Source organism: Balaenoptera borealis (genome assembly GCF_965194805.1).
Source record: "Balaenoptera borealis genome assembly, chromosome: 20".
NCBI classification, from domain to species: domain Eukaryota; kingdom Metazoa; phylum Chordata; class Mammalia; order Artiodactyla; family Balaenopteridae; genus Balaenoptera; species Balaenoptera borealis.
This window is the reverse complement of record NC_138879.1, coordinates 42,656,576-42,682,300: the sequence shown is the minus strand read 5'-3', so window position 1 is coordinate 42,682,300 and position 25,725 is coordinate 42,656,576. Positions and strand designations below refer to the sequence as shown.

General features: G+C 49.9%; 1 protein-coding gene across 2 annotated transcripts in view; it reads right to left on the bottom strand.

Annotated features, from left to right (window-relative positions):
• The window catches only part of ASIC2 (acid sensing ion channel subunit 2), a gene marked incomplete at its 5' end in the record, with an annotated part of 1,025,374 nt that overhangs the window by 11,919 nt on the left and 987,730 nt on the right, over positions 1–25,725 (bottom strand). For both annotated transcript variants that reach the window (XM_082370897.1, XM_082370896.1), the window contains 2 exons: positions 427–483; positions 2,629–2,779. In XM_082370897.1, the coding sequence (XP_082227023.1) occupies positions 427–483; positions 2,629–2,779 (208 nt within the window). The remainder of the gene's footprint in view (positions 1–426; positions 484–2,628; positions 2,780–25,725) is intronic.

Below are 25,725 nucleotides of genomic sequence, written 5' to 3'. Positions count from 1 at the left end.
AGAGACAGGACAGCCTTGGAATAACCGGCAGAGTGTGCGCGGGGAGATATCGCTGATCTCCTTTGGTGCCCACCCGGACGCTCACTGCCCATCCTCTCCTCATCTCTGCCCGCTCCTCTGCATTCCGAAGTGCTCTCTGCTCCCCCGAAACCCACTCCTCCCCTACCCCCACCTCTCTACCTCCTTTCTTTCCCTAGTCTGGTTTCCAGCCCTCATCCACTTGCATCAATTCCCTCCCCCACCCCTCTTCTCCTTCCTCCTCTCCATCTCCCTCTCCCGTCCCTGCAGGGATGCCACCCTTTCCAGCCTCTTTCCCCTCACCCTTCCCCACTCCCCTTCCCCCCATCTCTCTGCTGCACCCGGAAGTTCTCCCAGGTCTTGATCGCAGCCCCTCCCCCATCATTCCATCTGGCCCCTGGTACTGACCTAGGGCAGGCTCTGCACACTCCTTGTGTTGCTCAGGGGTACAGAAAGGGGCATCCCCTGCAAAGAAGAAAGACAGGGAGAGGTACTCAGGCAGCAACCCCTCCCCTCCTTGGGCTGGGGGAAGGGATTGCATCCGGGTACCTTGGTAACCTAGGAGGGGCAGCAGTTCACCAGTGGATGGTCAGAAGGCAGCCATTGATCAGGGCTGCCTGGGGGCAGTGGGGGAGCAGAAGACTGGGTTCTGATCTGCTCTGTGGTAACAAGGCCGGTCTAGCTAACTTCTCCCAGATTGCACAATCTGGCTTACGTATGTGATAGGAAAGCGTTGACAGTCAAAGTGGGGAAGCAGTGGTAAGCACCTACTAAGTCCTGGGCATGCATTGTCCCCTTTAACCCACACGGGTACCTCTGGAAATAGGAAATACTGTATCCGTTTCACCCAGGAGAGAATTGAGGCTTAAGAATCCTGTTTTCCCAGGACATCAGAGCTAGCGGTGATGCAGGTGGGCTTTGAACCCAGGTCTGTCTGATTCCGAGGCTAGGGCTCTTTCCACCACACCACACTGCTGTAGGGGAGTGAGGGCTGCTTTGTTAGTCTCCTCTTTGCTGTGCCCTTAATTCCACATTATAATTGAGATGCCAGTAACAGTGTCATGGGCGGGGGGTGGGTGGGGGGAGGGAAATGATTAAAATCTCTCCTGCTTGCTTTGGGCTCAGGTTCCATGGGGAAACTTCACTGGCTGGTGATCCAGTCTGAGCATCAGGCAGGTAGCATTTACCAGTGCTCAATTCTCTCTGGTCTCTGTAGAAATCCAGAAGCTTTTTTTTTTTTTCTTTTACCAAGTGCTAAAGTTAAAGCCCACCACGATATCTTTTCCTTACCTTCTCCCTAAACACCTTTTTTTTTCAAGAGCTGAAGAACTGATATGCTTCCTCCTTTCTAATAATAAAAATTTAACTGATATGTTTCCCTTTTTGCTCTGTCTTCTAGGAAGCTCAGAGGCAATTTTAAAGGTCGATAATTTTAAATTTAGATTGCTAGAGAAATTACTGATCATAATGCACTAATTTAGAATTGAGCTCTAAGGATGTTCATTTCAGCATTGGTTATAACAGAAAACGATTGGTAATGAACAAAATGTCTGATATCAGGATTTAGCTAATAAACAAATGAAGTATGATATAACCATGAAATTGTAGCCATGAAATATAACAGCAAAGTTCCCAGCACATAGTAGGTCTTCAGTCAACAGTACTCTCGATTCCCTCTCCCCATGTGTTAACACAATCACCACTGACGTTTGCAATTGACAAAGCTTTCTTTTTGGCCGCACTGCGGAGCTTGCGGGATCTTAGTTCCCTGACCAGGGATCGAACCCAAACCCCCTGCAGTGGAAGCGTGGAGCTCTAACCACTGGACCACCAGGGAATTCCCAACAAAGCATTTTTATATCTTAGCCTAATTTTATCCTCCTAACCACGAATGATTGTGTTTTAAAGATAATGGAGGTAAGAATAGAGAGGTTTAGTAACTTGTACCACGTCACACAGCAGTAAAGTGGAGGAACCTGAGTTAGAAGCCAAGGCCACTGACTTCAGCCTCAGTCATCCTTCCTTCCATGCTGCGGTACCAAACTCTTCCTGCCCCAATCAGCCCCCCTCCCCGCACTCCACTTCTGCCTCTGACAAGCCAACTGCCTCTAATGATGGCTACATGCATTGTTAGTCTGACAACAGAAATGTCAGTACACACGCATTCATTTGCTGGCTGATGGACTCTTGCCTAGCGTGAAAGAATGCTAGACATTTGGATGCAAGAAGGGAAACATCTGGAGGAAAGCAATAACCATCTGGATGTTTGAACGTGTACCACACCAGGATGCAAGAATTGTAAGCATCCAGATATCTGGACACTGAACTCTAGGAGGGAAGAACAGCAAACAATTAGCAAACACATTGAACATTGGGAGGAACGTTCTCCAAACACCTGACCACTTCTGGACACCAGGATGCCACCTTGGTTGCCAGACTGGATGTTTCCATCCGCCCTCTAAGCGTTTGGGCATCAAATAACAGTCTTCCCAGAACAGCATCCCTTTGCATCCTCGTGGAGTGGGTGAAGAGTTTCCCATCAGGGTGAGAAATGCAAAGAAGGTCGCAGGTAGTCCTGGGCCCCTGTGGCTGCCCTCGCCTGGCACTGACCTGGCATGTGGACCATGCGACAGTTGCAGTTCTCCACGATGTAGCGGGTCTCACAGTCAATCCGACAGGCAGTGATGCTGTAAACAGGAAAGAAGTCGAGTCCCATCTCCGAGGACCGGCACTCGCCCCACGGCGGGGGCAGGTATGTGAGCTACAAGACAGGAAGGAGGGGGCAGCAGTCAGCCCCAGAGCTCCAGCCTCGACAGGCCCAGGGGCTCCTTCATTCACTTACGCAGCTAACAGACCATTATTGAGCATCTACTACATGACAACCTCAATTCCGTTGACCTCCCAAGCCTTCTACGTCTGGCTCCAATACCAGTTTTCCTATCTTATTTTTTTTATAACCTTCTTATAAATGCTGATCTTCTCAAAGTCTCTTACACGGGCCACATCTTCCCACTTCCACAATTTGTCATCTCCCATCTCTCAGCAGCAGAGAAATGAGATAAAAATTTGGGGGCTCTTCCTCTGGGGGCCCCTCCTTTCTAGGATTTTTCTTCCCATTTTTTTTTAGCTTTTCTGGCAACCCCGAACTCTAGCTTGAGACTTTTAAACTCAATGACTGCTGCTTTCTGCTTGAACTCTATCTACAATATTCCCTTAGAACTCGACGTGCCCTCAAAGGAGACATCAGGTAAATAAATGTGTATTTCATCCAGTGTGATTCCCTTCCTTCAAGGGCTGTATACCCTCCAGTTTCTGCCTGTTTTTAGTCTCTCTCCAATGCCATCAAATAGTACTTTTGAAATATTTTGTCCAGAGGTTATAATTGTTATTTCCAGAAGGGTTAGTCTGATATAAGCTGCTCCACCATTACTGAGAACCAAAAGTCTCTCTATGTATTTTATTTAAGACTCATAATATTCCTTTGAGGGAGCTGTTCCTATTCTCATTTTATTCATGACGAAACTGAGTACCTGAAAGGCTAGTAGTCTGTCCAAGATCACACACAGAGCCAGTGGCCGAGTCAGCATATGGACCTAGGAATTTCTGACTCCAATCTTGCCCTTGTATACTACATTGTCTCTATAGGAAATTGATGAAAGGAGGGAGAAACACTCCAGAGAGGACCTTTCAGAGCCTTTCTCTTCTGTTTTTTTTTTTCTAACAAACAGCTCCTTTCTTCTTCCTTTCCCATGAAGGTTTGCATTACTCTCTCATCTTTCTTTGGAGTTCATGAGCTGACCAGGCTTTTGCACAGATTTCCTGCATGACTTTGGATAAGTCGCCGCTCTCCTCTGGACCTTAGTTTCCCCATCCGTAAAGAGAGAGTATCTGGGGGTAGGTTTGATAGTCTATGATTAGAATGGATTCAGTCCCCTACATTGCTCAATATTGGATCTATAAGCACACAAACTGAGTTTGGGAAGAATTCATAGTGACTTTTGGCAAGGCAGGGGGTCTAAAATGATGTAAAATCCTTTTGGGAGACTGTCATTTCTTTTTCTTCTTCTAAAACAATTTCCCACAGTGGGTGGACCAAGAATGCAGCTGGTGAAGCTCGGGGGATGCGTTACTGTTTGTTCAGGGTCAATCACTTCCCTTGTTTTATACAGAGGTCGTGATCCAGATACCATGGCTACCCTGCTGTGGCTGGTTTACCATTTGTCCCATCAGATTTTCTGAAGCCTCACACACCACAGCAGCTGGAAAATCGCAGTGTGTACGGCATCAACTCTTGCTTACCAACGAGTGTCTGAAAGCGGGTTGGAGTATTTGTTTATCCTGGGTAAGCGAAGCCTCAGGGGGACCCTGAAGCACTGTCTTCAATTATCTGAAGGGCTGTCTCAGGGAAGAAGAATTAGATTTGTTTCCTGGCATCCCAAGGGAAAGATAGACACAAGAACAGTTGTCCTAAGGGAAGTGGGGACGATGATCACATTTATTGATGTCGCAGGCACTGTGGTAGGCACAGCACATGCATTCTCTTATTTAATCCTAAAGAAGGACAAATTCTGTCTCAATTTTCTAACCTGCTACTATGATTCAATGATAACATCCCTATCTTGAGGGTGAGGTCCCCATCATGAGGGGACCATACAATTACCTGGCTGAGATGGGAAGAGAGAGATTCAAGTACTGCATGTGCAGTTGGAGATTCTAAAATCTCTTAAAGCCCTTATATCCAATCATAGACCCTACATCTATAATTGTAATTTGAGAACTAGAGACAGTGGAACAAGTCAGACAGAACCTTGAACCTCACTCTTTCATGGGCTAGTTGTGTGACACTGAGTAAGTGACAAAGCCCCCCATCCCCCAGCCCCCGCGTTTAGCCTCCTCATCGGATTAAATAAGTGCCCAGCAGCTAGTAGGTACCCACCAAGACTTAGTTCCTATCCCTTTCCCTTAACAAACGTCTTCATGTTTTTCTACCCTTTCATTCATTCAACAAATAGTCCAGCTCCACCTCTGCTCTCCTTACAGTCTGGTTTTACAGACTAGCGAAACTCCATCCTTTTTGGCTCAAGTTATTTTGCACTGGGTTTACTATAAGAACTCCTGCCAATGCAGATGTCCAAGTCAAGAGGACACCAGGCTGCTGATCTAGGGGTCTGGAGCTGGGAGAGAGATCTGGGCTGGAGATGTAAATGTGTGTGTTTGTGTGTGGCTTTAGTGGATCTTGAAGCTGTGGGGTGGACGAGTCAGCCCAGGGAGAGAGGAGAGACACCAGGATTGAGTCTTAAAGTGTTCCTGCATTTACTTAACAACTCACCCGTCCTTAGCCTTTTTTTTTTCTCACTGTGCCGTGGAACTGGTGGGTTTGCACAATTGCTTACATTTATGAGCTGAGCAAAGAACTCAGAACTTTTGTGATGGCATACCCCGGTACTTGCCTGTCATCGCTCCACTGTCTTGAGGCTTCTCCCCACAGTAGTTTTCATTTTCTAGAGAGAACTTTGTGTTTGCACCCTCCCTGCCTAGGGACGCCCTATGCTGTTCCTCAGCCACTGGCTTTCCCAGCCTCTCCCAGCCCATAGATCCCGAGGTGTGCCAGCAGGTGGCGCTGCAGTTAGCCTAGCTGCTCAAGGCGGGTCTCTGCAGTCAGAGATGCTGGGAGGGAGACTGTCTCATAGGACCTTGCCAAGCTCCCTTGGCCTTTTCCTTGTGTCTGCAGCCCACAGAAGCCTTGGCTGGGCTGCTCCTAAGGGAGAGATGCTGTGACAATGATGAGACCGCATAGGAATATGTTCATTCTGCTCCTGGAAAGGGTAGAAAAGACCAGAGGAGAGACAAAGGAGGAGGGAGACAAGGAGAGATGCCCACTGAGCTCACCTGGTACCCACCTGGCTCTTTTGTCATGTCAGCCGCTTGGGCTTTTGATTCAGGGGCTGGACACGTTGCTCACCTGGACCAGATCCCTTTAGGCTCTGGGATTCCCCTGCAGGTTCCTTCCCAGGGCGGGGGCGGGGTCTTCGTTCTGGCCTGCTTGGCTTCCTTCTCTTCCTCGCTAGCCCACCTGGCCGAGATTCTCTGTCTGGTCCTCTGTCTGCCGGGAGCACCCATGTTAGGAGCACGTGCTCTGTGGTCAGACCCAGCTGGGTTGGAATCCTGGCTCTGCCACTTGCTTAGTGGGGGACCTCCTCTTTCCGCATGAGAAGCACCCTGAGATATTAACTACTTCAGAGGGATACTGTGAGTTTTGAACATAAGGTACGTGTAACCCAGCTGTGGCCCTTGGCTGACGTCTTCCGGTCTCTGTTCTGTGTCATATGGATAGGATGTGAAACTCAGCCCCTTGTTCATTTCCACAGAAAGCCCACTCACCCAGGGCATTAGAATATAAGGAAGATGTCAGAGTCGGAGGAGGGTCTACATCAGAGCAAAGCTCCTTCACCTTGCCTAAGCCCAGCCCCTCTCCATCTTTCTCCTTTCCTTCCTTCCCTCCCTCCTCCTTTCTCTCTCCTTATGTGCTTTGCCACCCTTTCCAGGAGCAGAATCCACTTACTCTTAAGTAGTTGCATCATCCTCTGTCATCTTGGTAACATGGCAACAACCTTTCCCGTGGAGTTTCAAGGAAAGGCACTTCCCTCCCTAGGAGGAATTCTAAAGCCAAATGTTATCATGTTTTTTTTTTTGTTTTTGTTTTTTTCTGCCTCGTTCTGTAACAAGACGAAACATCTCCCAGAGTGCCTGGTGAATAATAGATGCTGAATGAACCAGAGACGTCGTTGGCCTCTTTTCTCCCCACTAGGGTGCTGTCTCACCGTGTACAGTGACCGGGCAACAGGGCTGGTCGTGCTTTGCATCCGTAAGACAGATATTCACTCTGATGACCGGAAACACAGAAGCACGCCCCGATGACCCGTGGTGCACACTTATTTTCTGTTACTCCTGGAGTCTTCCCTCTGGGATATCTGTGTGTGATTGACCGGGAAGCTGGCGTGCAGCAGATTTGACCACTTCTTCGTGGTTGTGCCCGAAGTGAAGCAGAGTGGGTAGCGTTGTGAGAGGGGCATTGCTGGGGCTTCCAGGGAGAAGGGCGGAGTGCGAACACCCAGTGAGGTTCCAGTGACTTATGTGGTTCCTTGGGCAGGAATTGTGAACTCTGAGCCTTGTTTAGCTGCTCCATAAAGCGAGGGGTGTGGACCAGAGAGCTGCTAAATGCCTCCAGAATCTTCAAAGTTTCGAGTCTATGTGTCTCACTTAATACAAACCGGGATAAAGGGTGGGCAGAGGGGGTGGGCTGCTCTCCGATGATCGATGGGGTCTGAATATTTGGCTCACAACGTGTTTTCTTCCCTCCGGGTGTTTGGTGAAACTGATCAAGATGAGGCCAGAGTGGCCCTGGATCAGAGTCAGTGGGAAGCTTTCACTCTGGGAAAAACTGCCTTGAGAGTGAAGGAAAAAATCCCCTTTGTGAGCTGTTTTCCAGAGAAGAGAGTCAGCAGGGGTGTTCGGCTCGCTCAGTGAGGCTCCCATGGATGAAGAAGTGCTCAACCAGAGGGAGCTGGCCTCGGGGTGCAGGGAACAGGAGTCGGGGTACAGTCTGGGCTGTTACCAAAGGCTCAGTGGGGCTTTTGTAAGCCCAGCCAGCCCAGTGGTCCAGCCTAGGTGAACAAGCACTTCATTAACTCCTACGATGTGCCAGGCACCGGTGGGCACTGGGGCTAGAGAGGTGAGTAAAATGGGGGTACCTGCTGTCCAGGGGCTCCTGTTTGCCACAGACCCCTCCTGCCACCACCTTAAGGTGTGTCCCCAGATTCCCAGGGCCTGTTCTCTTCTTGCACCCAAGCCTGCACATCTGGGGGCAAGTGGGAAGAACATGGTGCCACCACAGACAGGCTGTGTGGCCTTGGCTAAGTAACTACTCTGGGTCTCAGCTTCCTTATCTGCAAAACAGAGCTAATTATCTGTAACTCCCAGGGCCTCCCTGAGGGTTAAATGAGACAATAGGTGGGAAGAGCCTCACGGAGCAGCGTTTCCATGTGTTTGTTGAGTCCTAGGTTTGGGAAGTGCTTGTGAAAGTCCTTCATTAAAGGTATCAGTCGGTGGTCGGTTCCACATGCATTTCCTAATTGGCATCCCCCTCTTCAGCTACACTCATATCTCTTCCTGTTCACTGGATCTCAGGCCTCTAGTACAGGGGCTGGCATATAATGGGTGCTTGATACTTATTGAATGAATGAGTGAATGAATGAATGAATTGCACCACCCTGCTTTCTCCCAGCCCCAGTACACAGGATGAGGGCAGGGGGCTGCCCTCTCCCAGTCCAGCAGGAGCAGAGGGTCCTCCATGTTGGTCTCCACTAGCTCTGCACTGAGGTGGGCTCAGCACCAAATCACATCTGAGTCCTGGATTAGCTGATGGCAGGTTTTCCTGTGTGATCTTGATCATGTCACTCAGCCTCTCTGTGCTTCTCTGTTCCATCTGTAAGGGGCAGGGCCCTAAAGGTACGGTGCTCCGAGAGGCCCCAGGTTCTAGGATCGGTGGCCTCGTGAGGTCTCCCTGCTCTTGGCCATGCCCTGTGATCACCCCCCCTCATTTTCCCACCTTCTACTACAAGTACAAACTTCCCCCTGGCCCATCCAGATGGAGGGGAAATCAGAGCCTGCTTGCTTTCTGAGCCATAATTTTTGGTTTGATGTTTTTATTGCAGCCCGCGGAGTGATTTAAGTGTGTTCACAAATGATTATATTGTGCTCCTTTTAAACAATACTAAAATCAAATAAAATACTAAAATCAAATCCACCAATCAGTCGGTAACACAGGCAGAAATGGGGTCTCATGGGAAGCATGTCCTTGCAGGCAGCACAGAAGCAGTGAGGCGCCCGCCCCCCTCCCGCCCCATCCCCGTGGTTTTCGTGAGTGTTCAGTCCCCAAGGTCAAAGCAGGAGAGACGGCACCAGGAAGAAGCAAAAGTCATCGCAAAGAGACTGAGCAATAATAACCCCTCCCGGCTGGAGGCCCTGTGGGAGGTGCTTGTAAGGACAGCGTCTCTTTCAACCCACACAATGACCCTGTGTGAGTAAGAACTACTTGCCCTAAAGACTCACTGTAGACTAATTGATGGTATAGACACCGCTGATATTTGCTGAGCCCTTACTCAGCACCTTACTTGGACTGATGCCTCAAATCCTTACCATAGCCTTGTGGGGTTGGTACTTTTATGATCTCCATTGTATATCCTGGGAGACTGAAGCGTTAAAGAGACTGTGGTCATAGACAGTAGGAGGCAGAGCTGGAACTAGAAGCCAGCAATCTACACGTTTATCAATGTGCCGTGTCTTGCCTTGCCTTTTACCGCAGTGGGTGGGGTCCACAGGAAGCAGAGGCAATTCCTGGGTGGGTGGATGGAGGCTGCAGCAGAGATGTGGGGATGGGAACATGGGTTCTTCAGAACCCAACATGGGAAATGTTGCACGGAGTCATTGAACAGTGTAGCCCTCACAACTACTTTGCCAGTTAAATATTATCATCCCCATTTTACAGACGAGCAAACTTCAGTAACTTGCCCAACACCACACAGCTAAGACGTGGCAGAGGCAGGAGCCAAAACCAGGTCCGTCTGACTGCAAGGCTCCTGACTGGGGGTCAGGGGACAGCCTCATCTTGGCTGTGCTGTTACCCTGCTGTCCTCTCTGGGGGACACAGCTTTTTCATCTGCAGCATCTGGGTTCAGAATAGATAACTTCCAGGTGTAGTAGAGTATAGGGGGTGGTCTATAAGGCAAACCAGATGACTGCACCCCTCCCCGCGTCCTGCACAAATGGCAGCCATCACCAGTGGATCACAGATGTGGTGTTAGAACTTATCTAAACACTGCCGTTTGACTGAAATCAGAACCGAGAGGAGATGTTGTATTTAGGGAAGCTTCATCTGCAGGAACCATCAAACTACACATTGTTAACTATTCGCATAGACTAGATAAGACTTATTATGTACTATATAAAATACAGAACGTGACTTCCCTGCAAGAACGGGAACCACAACCTGCCCTCTTGCGTAGGAGCGTCCCCCAAACGGCATTTGGACCATTTGGACCACAGGAGGATTCACCCAATCAGAATTCAGCAACACCCTGGTCCGGCCCTGGGGTCACACACAGAACTGCTGGTTGTTCTGGTTGGAAACTAAATAGTAGTAGCTGATGCAGTACTTCAGCAAGCAACAAAAATCAGTTTAGAAAGTGAATTACCCATGGTTTGTGACTAATAATGAAATAATGAGGTTATATCCATTGTAAAAATGTCTGCGAGTGGGAGAGAATGTGACAAGAGCAAAAAGTGAATTGTTTATTCAAAAAAGCAAGAGTATCTTTTTCAAAGACTATAACTTGCCTCATTCTAACGTGACTTTCACCTTGGGCTTTGCTGGCTCTAGATATGCCTCTGGAGCTCTACAAGAATCCTTCCAGCTTTGGTGTCATGGGGCAGACAGCCCCTGTACTTTTATTTTCATAAAAATATTATGTTTTTCATTATTTTCATCCATCCATCCACCCACCCACCCTCCATTCATCCCTCCATCCATCCATTTATACATCCATTCATTGATCCATCCACCCACGTTCCATTCATCCATCCATCCATTCACCCTCCCTCCATCCATTCATCCATCTATCCATCCCCTCATCCACCCTCCATTCATCCATCCATCTATCCATCCATCCATCCATCCATCCATCCACCCACCCTCCATCCATCCATCCACCCACCCCCCCATCCATCCATCCATCCATCCACCCACCCTCCATCCATCCATCCACCCACCCCCCCATCCATCCATCCATCCATCCACCCACCCTCCATCCATCCATCCACCCCGCCATCCATCCATCCATCCACCCACCCTCCCACTCATCCACCTTCCAAGTGTGCAATAAATGTTTGTTTAGCACCTCATCTGTTCTAGGAACACTCCTAGGATTTGAGGCTACAAAGATGAATACGGCCTGGTTCCTACGACCTGGGGGCCTACAGTCTAGAAAGAACAGACACGCACGTAACAAAGCAAGTGCTATAATGGGGTAACAATATACGGGAGTTGTGGAGGCACTAAGGAGGGCACGGCCAGACCAACTTGGAGTGGGGGGGGGGGGATCAGAAAATTCTTTATGGAGGCGGTGGTCACCTTTGAGCTGAGTCTAGAAAGACTGTGTTGTTCATTAGACAGATCTGGAGTGGGAAGAGTGCCCTGGGTCCAGGGAACTGCCCAGGCAAAGGCCCAGAGATAAAGAGAGGCCTGGCCTGGAAGGGGAGCCTCAGGTAGGGCAACAAGGGGGCATGTGGGTGAGTGTCAGGCTGGTGTGCCTTGCTCCGTGCCCTGGGAACAGCCCCGGGTGACTGAAAAATTCTCCATCATTGTTACGGTGACTCTTGCACCTTCAGTGAACATACACCCCTGGTAGGTACCAGCCCCTGCAAAATTCATGCCCTGCCTCCACTCCCCAGTGCAAGGGCTGCCTTGGCAGAAGAGCGTTTTTTAAGTGTGTCCGTGCATGCTGACACACCATTATCGTCGCATCTTCGTCGGGACACAATTTCTTGGGCAAGTGCTGTCGGCGCCGGCAGTGTGTTCTCAGCAAATTGCCTTAGTGTGTGATTTGTTGGTTGAAGCTGGGGGAGGGCAAGTGTCGCAGGGACGCAGGTGCAGAGGTGGCCTCACCCAGAGGAGGGAGCTCAGAGGCATATGAGCCAGGCCTTTACTCCCAGGCTGACCTGAACTAGGCACTTCCCCTCTCAGAGCCTAGGGTTTCCTTCACTCCTTCCAACCCTGGGCCAGCTGTTGACATAAGTACCCTTTGTCTTTTCCTGTCCTGGGCCCCTCTGCAGGTTCTGCCCTGGACTTCACTGCTGCTGGGGGGTCCTCATGACATAGTACTAGGGGTCCTGACTCCCCCAGCCCTTTGCTGTGACCCATACTCTCAGCTCTGTAAGCTGGAAAGGGGCCATTTGGGATCCAGACTGCATCTCTGCCCTGTATTTTCTTCCCTTCCTCTTCCTCCTCCTCCTCCTTCTCCTCTTTCCCGTTTTTTTTTTTTTTAATTAACCCTGGGTGCATTTTCATCTTTCTAAGAAGATCCCTCAGTCCAGCTTCCACCTAGGAGAATCATCAACGGAAGAGTCCAGAGGAGGCCAGCAGGACTGGCCGCGGCTAGGCTGGAGCATCTCAGAGCTGCCGCGTACACCTGGGTGCAGGGCGCACACTGCACAACCTCAGGAGAGTCACACGGACGAAGGTGTGCGTGTCGCCTCCAGAGAGAGCGCCGGGTAGCCCCCAGCGGCCTGTCTCCCTCTCCTGCAGCCCTGCCTGGGGCTTCGCTCCGCTGCTCCGCCAGCTATCAATCCCCGTCATCCCATTGTTTCCCCTTCAAAGACCTCACTTTACATCGCAATGAAAACATCCTTGTTTGAATGGGCTAGGCGGGGGTCGGGGGTGGGGGGGAGACGGGGGTGCCGGGGAAGTACGTTTGCAGGGGCACAGACTGGCCTTTGTTCACAATCTCTACTGGGATGGGGGCCTTTTACGACCTGGCTTTTTTCCATTGTATATTTGAAAGAGAAGTTGGGTCCAGGTTGAGTGGAGGGCTTTTAGCTCCATTTGGAATCCACTTTCCACATATCTGGGTGGGCGTGGAGTTGGTAGGGGGGGGTCTCGGGGTGGCTCTGCCCCAGCTGGGAGTGTGAGTGAGTGGGTGCTGGGTGTGTGTGTGGACTGAACACAAGCTCTGCCCTCTGCAGCCTCCTGGGGCCACCTGCCCATCCCCCTCTCCTCACCCCGCCTCGGCCCTCCACCCTAGAGCAGATCTGAGCTAGCTAGGAGGGTTTGCAGCTGACCCAGCACCACGCAGCAAGTCCTAGCCCTGACTAAGGAAGGACGGGATGCTCGTTGAGTGCCCACACTGACCACGTGTGTGGCTCCGGTTAATCCTCGAGGCGGGGCTGAGGGGCACTTTCACACCTTTACGCCCCACGCTCCATTCGAGGCCTCTGAAAGCCTGGCAAGGGTGTCAGAATGAGCCGCAGCCGCCTTTTCCCTCTGGGACTCCACCGCTGCGGCCCTGGACGCCCGCGTTCGGGGACTGGATGAACTTCCTCCTGTGACCCTGCCTGATGAAGGCTCCGTGGCAGGGAGGCTCTGTGTGCACAGAGCAGTGGCCGTAAAATTCATTTTTTATTACCCCCTTCCTGGAGCTTTCCAGTGTGGGGGTGGTAGATGTGTACAGGCATAAAACGTGTGGATCCTGGAAGGATGAGATCTGGAATCAAAAGTCTGTGCTCCTGAGTCACTGAACTCTCAGACTGGGGCTGAGTTCTCAGGGCTGATCTTTCTGGCTCAGCTCTGCACCAGCAGGACCCGCACTAAATTGAATCTTATGCAATTTTCCAAAGAGGGCTACCTGCTTTGTACTTAGGCTGTTTATAATACCACACTGTGTTCCATCATTCCCCAAATAATTAACATTTGTGGAGGGTTCATTATAATTGTGGAATCTCATCTATCACTACCTGTCAGTCCCTCAAACTGTGACTTCCTGGCCACCATCTCTAGAAATGCCACCATCGTCAGCATGCTGGGCCACATTTTTTACACAGTCAGAGTACTTTACAACCTTAAAAAAACCCTTTCTTTTCCACTGAATGATTCCAATTTTGTATGGCTGAGTTGGTGGTCCCAGTTATAATTACAGTCTATGGGGTACCTCCACAAAACACTTTGAAGGGGAACTGGGGACACGTTCCCCTTTCATAGACATCATCTTAAACGCTTGGTCCATTTGGAAGGACTACAATGGAGAGATCAATACACCACCAGCCTCGGGAGTTCAAAGTAATTTGTACGTGTTATGGGCTGGCTCCTGGCTGGGCCCTGAGAAAGACATTCACCTTCCCAGTGGTGGGGGGGGGTGCCCTGACAGAGTCAGTCTCCACACAGGACACCACGTGGGCTCCTGGAAAAGATGGCTCGGGGATTACAGAGGCTGGAAGGGGCAGGTGACATACCATGTGATGTCGTGGAAAGAGAGTGGCCTTTGGAACGGGGCACTGGATTCTAATTCTCAGCTATTTCTTCATCTCCAAAAAGGGGTACCGGTACCACCCCACAAGTTTGCCTGGAGACTGAAGGAGATGGTCTAGGAGAGTGTTGGCACTGGAGCAGAGCAGGGACTTAGTCAATACTCAGGGCGTCACTTCATGGTGAAAAGACTGGGCTCTGGACTCAGGGAGACACAGCTTTGGGTTCTAGCTCTGTCAGTTATTGGCTGAGTTTCCCCAACTGTAGGCTGGGAGTAACAGTACATATCTCATTGTGAGAATGTCTATATTTCGTTGGTTATGAAATACATATTTTCCCACATCCTAACACCGCTGTAAGATCTTACCATCAGTGGTAGTGTTTTTCTTTCTTACTGGCACATAAAATAACACTGACCCTTACAGTTGTCCTTGTCTTAGATTTGATGAAATGTTCTAAATGAGGTCATGCCTGAAAGGGTTCAGCATAGTGTCTCGCACAGAGCTGGAGCTCAATAAATGGCAGCTGTTGCTATGACTTCCTATGCAACCCTGGGCAAGTTTTAAAATATCTTTGAGCCTCAGTTTCCTCATCTGCACGATGGGAATAATTATCTCTACTTCCCAGGGTTTGAGGGAGTATTAAATGAGTTAGCATGGAGACGGAGGCACCCACTGCAGCATTTGGTGTATAAAAGGAGCTCCAGATGTATCCTTCCCCAGGACCGTACCCAGGGGAAACCTCCCCCTTGTGGAATTTTGGCACAGGTTGGGTGGGGAAGGGCCAGGTGCCTGAGCGCTGCAGCCCTGCTGGACAATGTCACCTGCTCACTGCTGCCCCTAGTGGTACCAAGGCTCAGGGCAGGGCTGCTTGAACCAGATGGGAAGGTTACGGAAGAAAACGGTGGCAGGCGACCCTGCTGGGCATGAAGACCTTGACTGAAGACCTGAAGCCCCACCTGGGACAGCGACTAAGATGTCAATAACCCACTAAGACCCCTGTGGGAGTCATCCTTCTATTGAATGTGGCTGCTGGGAAAATTGCCCAGATCACAGATCTAAACTAGAGCCACTCCTGGGGTCCCCACCCGCCTCCCAGCAGAATGCACCTCTGTGCTGCTTGTCTCAAGCAGTGAGAGAGGATAGCCTTTGGCTGGCAACAGGGAATGGCAGCATTCCTTCTCCTGTGTTCCCGAAGGACCACAGTCTGGATTGGGGTGGATCAGACCTAGTGACAAATCCTGACTCTGGATGACCATGGGTGCATGACACCCCCTCTACAGTGTCCTTATCTGCAAAGTTCATGTGTGTGTCGGTGTCCATAACTAGAGTCATAGAGTTGGTGCCCCAAACTGTTGTGCTGCCCACCCCACTTCTCTTCTCCCCAACTCAGGTGCTCTGGAAAAAGCATCGGCAGAAATCATAAGCAATATTGACTTCACTACAAAATGCTCTGATGTCTTCCCTGCTGCTCTGATAAAGTGGTCTTTGAAGTGAACCTTCCCTTGCAAGTCTGGAACATCACAGATGAACAGGTGCAACCTGTCAGACCACGAAGAAGCCCTGGGCTCTCGCCTCTCAAAGAGGAACAAATATCCCCCGTTCAAGCTCTTTGTAGGGCTCCTTGAGGTTGTTCCATGGCCTCAGCCCTCCTGCTTGGTGGTGTGGACACTGGCGTATGCCGTCATGGTAGAGGGTGGGAGGGTAGGGGCAGGGAGGAAGCTGGACAGACACCCTTTGGCTCAGGCACTTTGCATAGATGAAGTTTGAGGTCGGTACTATTGTTATCCCTCTTATACAGATGAGGAATCTGAGGCGGAGATGTGCAGAAGCTTGCCCAAGATCTCACTGCTGGTAAGTGATGGAGTCCGGATTCAGATTTGGACAGTTTGACGCCGAAGCCTGGCATCACTGTCCTGTGGTCCCCACTCTTAAGGAAGCCCTCGCTGTCTAATGCCAGGTGACGGCCACTGCCACTGGAGAGAAGCCATTCGTTATCAGAGACCCACTGAGAAATTCCTGCATGTCTTGGGATGCTCCATGGAAGGTCTGCTCTTTCCCTCTTAACGTGGCACAGCCGTATCATCGCCATTGTAAACAGGAGAAGACGGAGCTTCACAGAAGCAAAACGATTTGCCTGCGATCATCTAGAAATTCGGAGAAAGCGTTTGGACAAGAACCCAAGGCTTCTGACTCCCAGTCCTGCCCCACAGCGACTGAGACAGCTGCTTCCCACTCCCTCAGCCTGCCCAGCCCTCTCTCCGGGTTACCGCCCGGCCACCAGGGAGAGGCAGGGTGACGCCATACACCAAGTCGACCACTGCACTGTCTACAGCCCTGTGGATTCAAGTTTTGTCTTTTCCCAGGAGCTTTTGAAAAAATATGAGTAAAGGGACTTATCTCTGGGGTCTTCCAGAGAAGCCCACAGGCAGGCACCTTACTTGGGGATCGTGTTGGGAGTAGAAAGAATTGTGGGTTTGGAGTCAGACATTCTAAGCCTGAAACTCAACTTCACCACATGCTAGCTTAGTGACCTTGGGCAAACTATTGAATCTCTTTTGAGTATCAGTTACGTCTTGTGAAATAGGAATATTAGTCTCTGTCCTGGAGAGTTTTTATGACATAATATATGAACCGAATCCAGCGCATTGTTTATATGACACATAGCAGGTGCTCAAGATAGCCAAGATCTTGGCCTTTGTCATTGGCAAAAAGAGTCCAGAAAATTCTGTTTGCCTTAAGAACATCCGGTCTATAGAATTCACCCAGCCTTGAGTCAGGGCAGGGCTTATTTTAATGATTCAAGGACATTTGATTTTCACAAAGGGCTTAGCCAGGGTCCTTTAAATGGCAGCAACATGTGCACGTTGCCATGCCTGTTTACAATTCATTAGCCACTTGACGGTGACTTTAGTGGAGAGAGAGAAAGTGCACAGCCCGTGTTATGGAAAGCCAGTGCTAGGAACAATTACCTGCTAGAAATCAAATAGAACTGGAGAAAAAAAATAGGTCTGCAGCAGTAACCCAAAGAAAAGATTTCATTTATAAATATCCATCTCACCCTCTTTCCCAGGAACCTATCCTTCAGTTGTTTAAAGCAAGACATAAATGCAGAGTCAGGCACCCCCCAAACGTTTCCCCCTAACCTTTAAAAGCCCAGTGACAGGTGATTGGAACAAGCCCTCACAATGTAAGAGGCCACGGTTGTAACTGTTAATTCTTCTGGCTGTAATTTATCTCGCTATCCCTTTTGGTAGCTAAACAGCTCCGATCACGGGCTGCCCAATCGGCTTATAAGTCTTCTTGATGAATCACTCTCATTCTCCCCGTCCTTTCTCTGGGCTGCGGTAATTCTTGACAACTGCCTTAGAGCCTCTGTCTCCTGCGGGTGCGGAAGGGAAGAGCCATCTATTAGGAGGAACACATGGAGAACAGAAAGCTCTTGGCATTGGGAAGTTGGCAGGTGAAGAGCTGAGCCCTCATTTCAAGACAGAGAGGCCAGGGCACAGAATGCAGGACACAATCTATCTCAGTGACCTCCAGGGTATGAGGCAGCCCTGTCTGTTTGGGGTCTTTGGATCAGGGATGGCTGGGCAAATCCTGTCCACTGAGCTCCAGTGGGTGTCCAGAGCATCTTCATTAAGAAAATGCCACGTGCTAGCTAAACTGTGAAGCCGCTGCACAGGTAAACTAGGGCAGCGTGGTGGAGACCAGTGTTGGGGTTCTCATCTTCCTCTTGGGTTGGTGGCTTTTCCCAGCCACCTGTGCCTCCAGGTGGTGTGTATGACTAGTTCTCCTAGGCCGAGGTGGTTAAGAGTAGATGTGCTCTCTCCTTCCCCAGCTGATGGCAGAAGAGAGATGAGTCTGAAAGCCTAAAGGAGGACAGAGATGGGAGAAAGCTGGATCCCTGCATGACTTCATGGAGCAGAGCTCCACTGCCAATTGCACTGGACCACAACATGAGGGAGAAATATACTTTCATTGTGTCAAACCACTCAGATTTAAGGGTTGACTATTATAGCAGTTAACCTCTCCTGTCTACTATGGCACTACTTTATTTAACAGAACACGAGTGCTCAAACTGAAGGTTCATTATGAGTTAGCCCGGTGGTTTCTGCTAACCAGACAGTGTATTGTAACTCACCTCTGCTAGCTGTTGTGTGGACACTCAGCTCACAACTTGAAGAACACTGGGTACAAGATTCTTAATTTTTAGACCCGATAAATTGACCCCTCCTCCTTCTCCCTTCTCCTCCACTGGATGGGTGAGCAATTCTGATTCAATCTCCCCAAGTCCCTGCAAGTGTCCCCTCTTCTGGACAAGTTGAGACTGTCCTCAGCTCCCTCCTGGACCATCGCAATAGTCTCCTAACTGCCCCCCCTGCTTCTCATGCACCCCCTCCAATCTGACCCCCATCTGGTCTTCCTAAAACGCAGACTCAGTCATGTTGCCACCTTCCCCGATAAAATCCAAGCTCCTTTTCTTCAGAAGACCTTCCATGATCTGCCTTCTTGTTTCTCCTCTCATCTTCCCCCAAACGACCCCCCCCAGGACACCACTCCCCTGGGAAATGCAGCTGGGAGAGCCCTGACCCAGGTGCTAACATGGGCTGGGTGGAGGGGATAGAGCTTGCCCCAGGCCACGTGGCTGTGATGGCAGAGCTCCCTGAACCTGTCCATGGCGTGGCATGAAGTGTGCTGAGAATCCCTTCCTCCTACCCCAAGCTCTCCCTGAAGTCAGGACAAGTTGCAAGCCTGCAAATGGCCTTTTTCCCATGCCAAGTCATCACTGGTCACGCCCATTCCTCATCGGGATCAATACAAGGGGACATCTTACCCCAGTTTTGATATCTGAGGGATAGTTTGCAGGCTCCCATAGCCTCTCTACCTTTGCTCATCTCTCTCCCTGCCTGGATGGCTCTTCCTGCTTCTCAGCCTGCAACCAGCTACCTGGCTTTCAAGGCTCGGTTTGCGTCCCTCGGCCAAGAAGCCGCCTCCACCCATCCCTTCTTGCCTTTGGACCCTGGTGTCCAGGTTTGTGTTTTATGCTGGCACCACATTCTTTTTTTGTTTTGAAAGTGCTTAGAATTTAATAATTGAATAAAACATGATACACAATTGAATCACAAGATTGTTAAGGAAACTACATATTTAATGAATATAGGTAAGTGTGTATTCATTTTTAAAGCTAGTATAACACAATGTTAAAATAAAAATATTTTACTTGGACTTCCCTGGTGGCTCAGTGGTTGGGAATCCACCTGCCAATGCAGGGGACACGGGTTCAAGCCCTGGTCTGGGAGGATCCCACATGCCGCGGAGCAGCTAGGCCCGTGTGCCACAACTACTGAGCCCGCGTGCTGCAACTACTGAAGCCCGCGTGCTGCAATTACTGAAACCCACGTGCCTAGAGCCTGTGCTCGGCAGCAGGAGAGGCCACTGCAATGAGAAGCCCGCGCACCACAACGAAGAGTAGCCTCTGCTCGCCGCAACTAGCAAAAGCCTGCGCACAGCAACAAAGACCCAACGCAGCCAAAAATAAATAAATAAAATAAATAAATTAAAAAAAAATTTTTTTTACTTTAGTAAAAAACAGAAAACAGATTCCATAATGAAGCATGAGACCATCATGTAGAAGTTGCAAAAGGAGGTTGTGCAAAACCATTTGTTTCCAACCCTCTCATTGACATCAAGAGGAGAAGTAGAGGATTAGAAGAGTTAGCTAGAGTCTTTGGGGTGCTGGTGTATGTGGAGTACATCCGCTCCCCTCCCCAAGGAAGGAGAATGAATGGGATTCTCCCTCATCAACTAAAGAGAGTAGACGATGAGGAAACTATCAAGGGGCTTAATATTTGTCACCTGCAGTTGCTGTACATGGTGGGCAGATATTAGAATGAGTTTGAGAAATCTGAGGATGAGTAATTCCCTGACAAGTTTACCTGCTGAGGGAAGTAGGAGTGCTTTTACATGGGTATCTGCCTGTAACCTCAAGATTGTCCTGACCAGATATGGCCTCAAGGGGGAGATAGCCTGGTGGGCTTGCAGTCATCTTGCCCAGGATTGCCATCCAGAGGGACAAGGAGACCCCAACAGTGAGAGAAAGTTTATGTGGCAGTGGAACACTGAGAACCAGGGAGAAAAAGAAAGCAAGCGGGAGAGGCGAGGCTATTACCTGGGCAAGGGAATTTCAGGTAAAAACTCCCATTAGGCAGAGAGGTCATGCAGAGTGGTCTCCAAAGAACCCAAGAAAGTATTCCATGAGGGAAAGTTTTAAATATCTCCCTGATAAAGAGCACATTCCGTCTCTGAAGAGTATCAGTCAGATAAAAGAGTGTCTCATTTCCTTTCTTCCTCCTCTCTCCCATTCCCCTGTAGGGATCAAACGCTGTGACTGACAAGGCTAAGAAGAAGGGCTGGAGACATCAGTCAGGGAAAGAGGGGAAAGCACCCTTCTCTCCCACTGCAGTTGCCTACCCTACAGCTGGCACCAGCTGGGAAAGGGGGAGTATCTAGTATTTTGAATGCAGCACAGTCATCGGCTGACGTGCCCGCTTCCTACTAGCCCTCAAGCTTTTTGGGCCGAAGGTGGGAGACCAATTTCTCTTCCCCCCGGGCGGGCACAAAGCTGGAGCCCAACTGACTTGACTCTCGCTGGAGGCAGCCAAGCCAGTTACCAAGGCAACCTTCCCTCCCTGGGCCTCAGTTTCTCCGTAAGTAAAATTGGGAGGTTGCTTGGCAAGGACAAGTCCTTCATGGTCTCTCTGGGCTTTCTCAGCTCGGCATTCCAGGATTCTACCGTCCTACCACTAACACGGCACAGTCATGCAAGGGAAGTCAATACTCAGAGTTTTTCCTGAGCTGTGTCTGTGCAAGCCACAATTCTGCAGAAGACTGTCCTTGTGGGTGCCTGTGGCTTTCAGCTTTGCCTGATGCCGGAGAGAATTTATCATTACAGAAAAGCTTATGGTGCAGGTTTAGCAAGTGTGGCGTCTCAGGCATTCCGGAGCTTCATTTATCAAATAGACACGGCTTCGTTGTTTAGACTTCAGTCACTTAGCTCATAAACTATCCCTCAGATATCAAAACTGGGGTAAGATGTCCCCTTGTATTGATCCCGATGAGGAATGGGCGTGACCAGTGATGACTTGGCATGGGAAAAAGGCCATTTGCAGGCTTGCAACTTGTCCTGACTTCAGGGAGAGCTTGGGGTAGGAGGAAGGGATTCTCAGCACACTTCATGCCACGCCATGGACAGGTTCAGGGAGCTCTGCCATCACAGCCACGTGGCCTGGGGCAAGCTCTATCCCCTCCACCCAGCCCATGTTAGCACCTGGGTCAGGGCTCTCCCAGCTGCATTTCCCAGGGGAGTGGTGTCCTGGGGGGGGTCGGGATGGTCCATTCCTCTCCCAGCCCTCGAGGAATACAGGAGAGTCAGCTGAATCCAGAGGAGTGACATTCCTAGGTTTAACAAGCTGAAAACAGAATTATGTGGATACTTAGGAAGCTGGCAGCCTTTCCCTGACAAGTGCCTGGCTGTGGGCACGTGGGATTTAGCCCCTGATGCCCGCACATGGAGGCACTCCCTGGGCATTCCCCACTCAGTCCCAGCCACCCTACTTACCCTGACTCCAGGGCAGCTCCTCACCTATTAATTAGGTCAGTTACCACGTGTTTCTCTCCTGCCCCAGGACTATTCATCGCCCAAGAGTCACTCTGGTTTCCCAAGGTCCTCTGGGGTCAGCCAGCCATCTGAGAACTTCCTGTGCCCCTGTCTGCTTCGAATCCCTGTATTATGGCTGAGTTTGCTAATTCATGTCTCAAGTTCTGCCCTCCTCCAGGAAGCTCTCCTGGCTCGTCCTTCCACTCTCCCTTTTCTTGACTCCAGTAGCACTTCCCATTGGATCATTGGGTGCTCAGTGCATGCAGCCTCATGCCACCATTTATCTTTCTATGATATGACATCTTTCTATCTGTCCCAAAGGCCTCAGGGTCTTTGGGAACAGAGCCTGCCTGGTGGTTCTTTTGACCCAACTTCACCTAGTTCAGGACATCCTGAAGGCTCTCATTAAGTATCATCTGTTGCATGACAACATAACAGAAGTCCTCAGGTTAAAGTCCAAATCCTTAACCTGGCCTGACAGGCCCTGCTTGATCCAGCCCCACCTGCCTCCTACTTCCTGATCCAGGCTTTGTGTGCTACAACATAAATCGCTCGTGAGCTGCTTCTTGCCTCTGTGCCTTTTATTAGGCTGCTCGTGATGCCTGGAATGCTTTTCTTTCCACATTTCATCCAGATAATGCTTACTGATCCCTGAATACCACTTCAGACAGCAACTCTTCTAGGCGGCCATCCCTTACCCCCAAAGTTTGAGTGAGACCCCTTCCCCTGGACTCCCATAGCACCCTGTGCTTCTCCTCTCCTACACCTACCACAAGGCGTTATAAACAGTGGCTCACACGTTGGTTGGCCTCCTCCACCAGACTGTGTGCTCCCCATGGGTGGGGCCAGGTGTAAGCACTTGTGGGTCCCCAAGGTGTGCAGATGCTCGATAAATATTTGTCAGATTAATGGATGGATGGATGGATAGTGGTGGACCCTGGGGAGAGTTGCAGGGCTGGAAGTAAGAAGGACACAGGACAATGGGAAATACAGATATAAAGTTGAGATCCAGGGGCAGAGATGAGCAGCTAGGACCAGGCTGGGTGTCAGAAATCTAATGGGGTGATGGGTTCTCTGGGTGAGGGGCAGGATGGTGCTAAAAGTGAGGCTCAGGAAGGAGAGGGGGTGCTGGGCGGTGCTGGTGCTGGTACCCAGCCCCAGATCTGCCACTGAAGTGGGTGTGGCTGCAGCTGCCCGTATCCATCTGCCCCACCTCTGGCTCTTAAAGGAAGAGTATGTGCCTGTAGCCATCCTCCCAGGGTTTCCCTCCCTATTTCAGACTTCAAAACAAGCCGCTCTTCACACTGTATGCAAGCGCGAAATGCAACGGAGCTCCACAGAGGTTCTTATTTATAGTAAGGCTCTGGATGAGTGTTCCCAGCAAACAGATTTAGGTGCCTGTGTGTTTCTGATGGAGGAGTGTGAACTACTATAGTGCTCTTCAAACTTTCATGTGCTTGGAACCACGAGGGAATCTTGGTAAAAATTCAGGTTCTGATACAACAGAACCTGGGGTGGGGTGGGGCCCGAGACACTGCACTTCTGACCAGCTGGTGTTTCTGATGCGTTGATACCGTTGACGCTGTTCCTGGTCCGTGGATAACACTGAAGGGCAAAGAACTAGTAGAAGCTGGTGCCTCTCCACAGGGCTTGATGCATATACTGCTTGGTAGTAAAGATGATCTGGACAGAAGGTCAAAGAGTCATGGAATTTTTAGAATGTTTGAATTGGGAGGAACCAGAGATATGACCATATTTCACCAATGCTAAGGATGCTATCCTTTGTAAGACGCACCATTACTTGGAACACCTCTAAGAAAAAAAGGATCCTGCCAATTAGTGGTAAGAGGCCATTGATTGTAAGGTCCATCTCTATTTCAGAGATGTTAAATGCGTGGCTTAGAATTGATGGAATAGGATATTTGATTTAACTCCCACCTTCTCCATTTTACAGAGGAAAATATGAGGCTGCTCGGCTGCCAAGAGGCTTAAGTGCTGCACTTTCATTTCCGTGAGGCCTGAGAAGGTGCTTGGAAAGCATCATCAGGCCCAGGGCGAAGGACAGAGGTGTCCCCGCCCTCAGTGGATGACCAGGGGGGTCCTCCAAGATTCCCAGCTCATCCTTCACCCCAGGCTGCATCCCGTGGAGAGGAATCTCTTCCTGTCCCTTGACAGTATATTTCTGCTAAGAAACCTCAAGCCCAGGGCTTTTGTCTAATTTTATATTCAGAACATCCTTTTCTTTCTATTCAGGAAATTCTGAATTTATACTGAATCCCAGATGGCACACTTGAGCCTTTCTGCCCTTGGCTTCTCTTCACAGGAATCAGAAGAAAAGCAGCCACTCCATCTTTTCTCTGTCTTGTCCCCTCCATGATAAATGATGGAATTAATTGAACAGCAGAACTGGATCACCTAGGCCAGTGGTTCTCAGCCCACACTCTGCATCAGAATCATGTACCTGTATAAACTACAGATACCCCGGGGCTTACCCCAGAGATTAGGATTCATCTGTTCTGGCATGAGGCCCAAATACCAGGATTTTTCAAAAACTCCCTAGAGGATCCTAGCCCTGTAGTTAGGTTGCGTACCATTAAACTAGTCCAACCTATTTGAGAGATGGGAAAACTGAGGTCCAGAAAGGCCAAGCGTTTGCTTGGAGTCATGCAGTTGGCTGCAGAGGCGGGGCTAGACTCCAGTTTGCTGGATTATCCCTGGATTTCCTCATTCAAAGCTCTAACTGGCCTACACCACTGAATGAACCTTTACTGTAGGCGGTAGACCCCATAGGCACACAACTGTGTGTGTGTGTGTGTGTGTGTGTGTGTGTGTGTGCGTGCGCGCGTGTGTGTGTGTGAGACAGAGAGAGAGAGCGATTCACTCCGTGTTGGAAAATCCAGGCAGAAATTAACAGTAGAGCTTGGAAGGGAGTTGAAGTAAAAAGGACCTCAAGTTAAAAATAAACATGCTTGATGCTGTTTGCCTAGTAATCACTTCTGACAGTTCAGCCCCTTCCCAGCTCCCCAGATGGGTTTCAGACTATTTTGGGGACAGGACACTTCACCAGGCTCACAGGCCTTATTTCCCAGCCCTCGAGCCACGTTAGGGGCTCTCCGTGGACTTTTTCCAGGTTCTCTATGTCCCTATATCAGAGGGCCTGATATCTCCACTGTCTTGTGTGGGATGTTTAGTGCTGAGTGGCCTGGGTGGCTCTATAACGTTTACTGGCCAATGAATGACTCATCAGGAATCGATGTAGTTCCCATCAGGAAGAAATTAATGGGCAGACTCAGCTATTAAATTATCTGGGAATGAAATACCCCATTGAGCTGGTGTCTGCAAGTATGTGAGCTGCTGTCATCAAAAGATGCTGAATGTGTTTTCAGCCCTTCCTCAGCTGCCCAGGATTTCCTTCTGAAGCCAGAGAGCTTCTTCCAAAGCTGCTGACCATTTGCTGAGAGGCCCAGGTGACTCTGTCCTTGGTTCTCTCTGGATTTTGAACTTACCTGGTCACTTACCTCCCCAATGTCAACAGGCCCGCTATGAATGCATGTGCTTGTGTGTGTGTGTGTGTGTGTGTGTGTGTGTGTGTGTGTAAGCAGGTGGGCAGTGGAAGCACGACCAGCAGGGGCTAAACTAGGGCCACCAGCTGCACGAGTCAGGGCTCTGGGCATTGAGTGGCAAGTGGCCCTACCTACCACTCAGGAGTTTTACAACTTTGGGTGCATCTGCATTACTGGGAGGCTTATTTACAAAGGCAGATTCTTGGGTCCCACCTTCAGAGAGTCTGATGTAGCAGGTGTGGTGTTGGGCCTAGGAATGGGCATTTAACCCACTTCCTCCCTGCTTCTGATGCACACTGAGACTGAAGAACAGCTAGCTTAGGAAAACTTCATACTTAATATCAAGGAGATGGGGGGGCCACCACCTCTCTGGACCCCGATATCTCAACTGTAAATCAAGGGGAAGGGCTA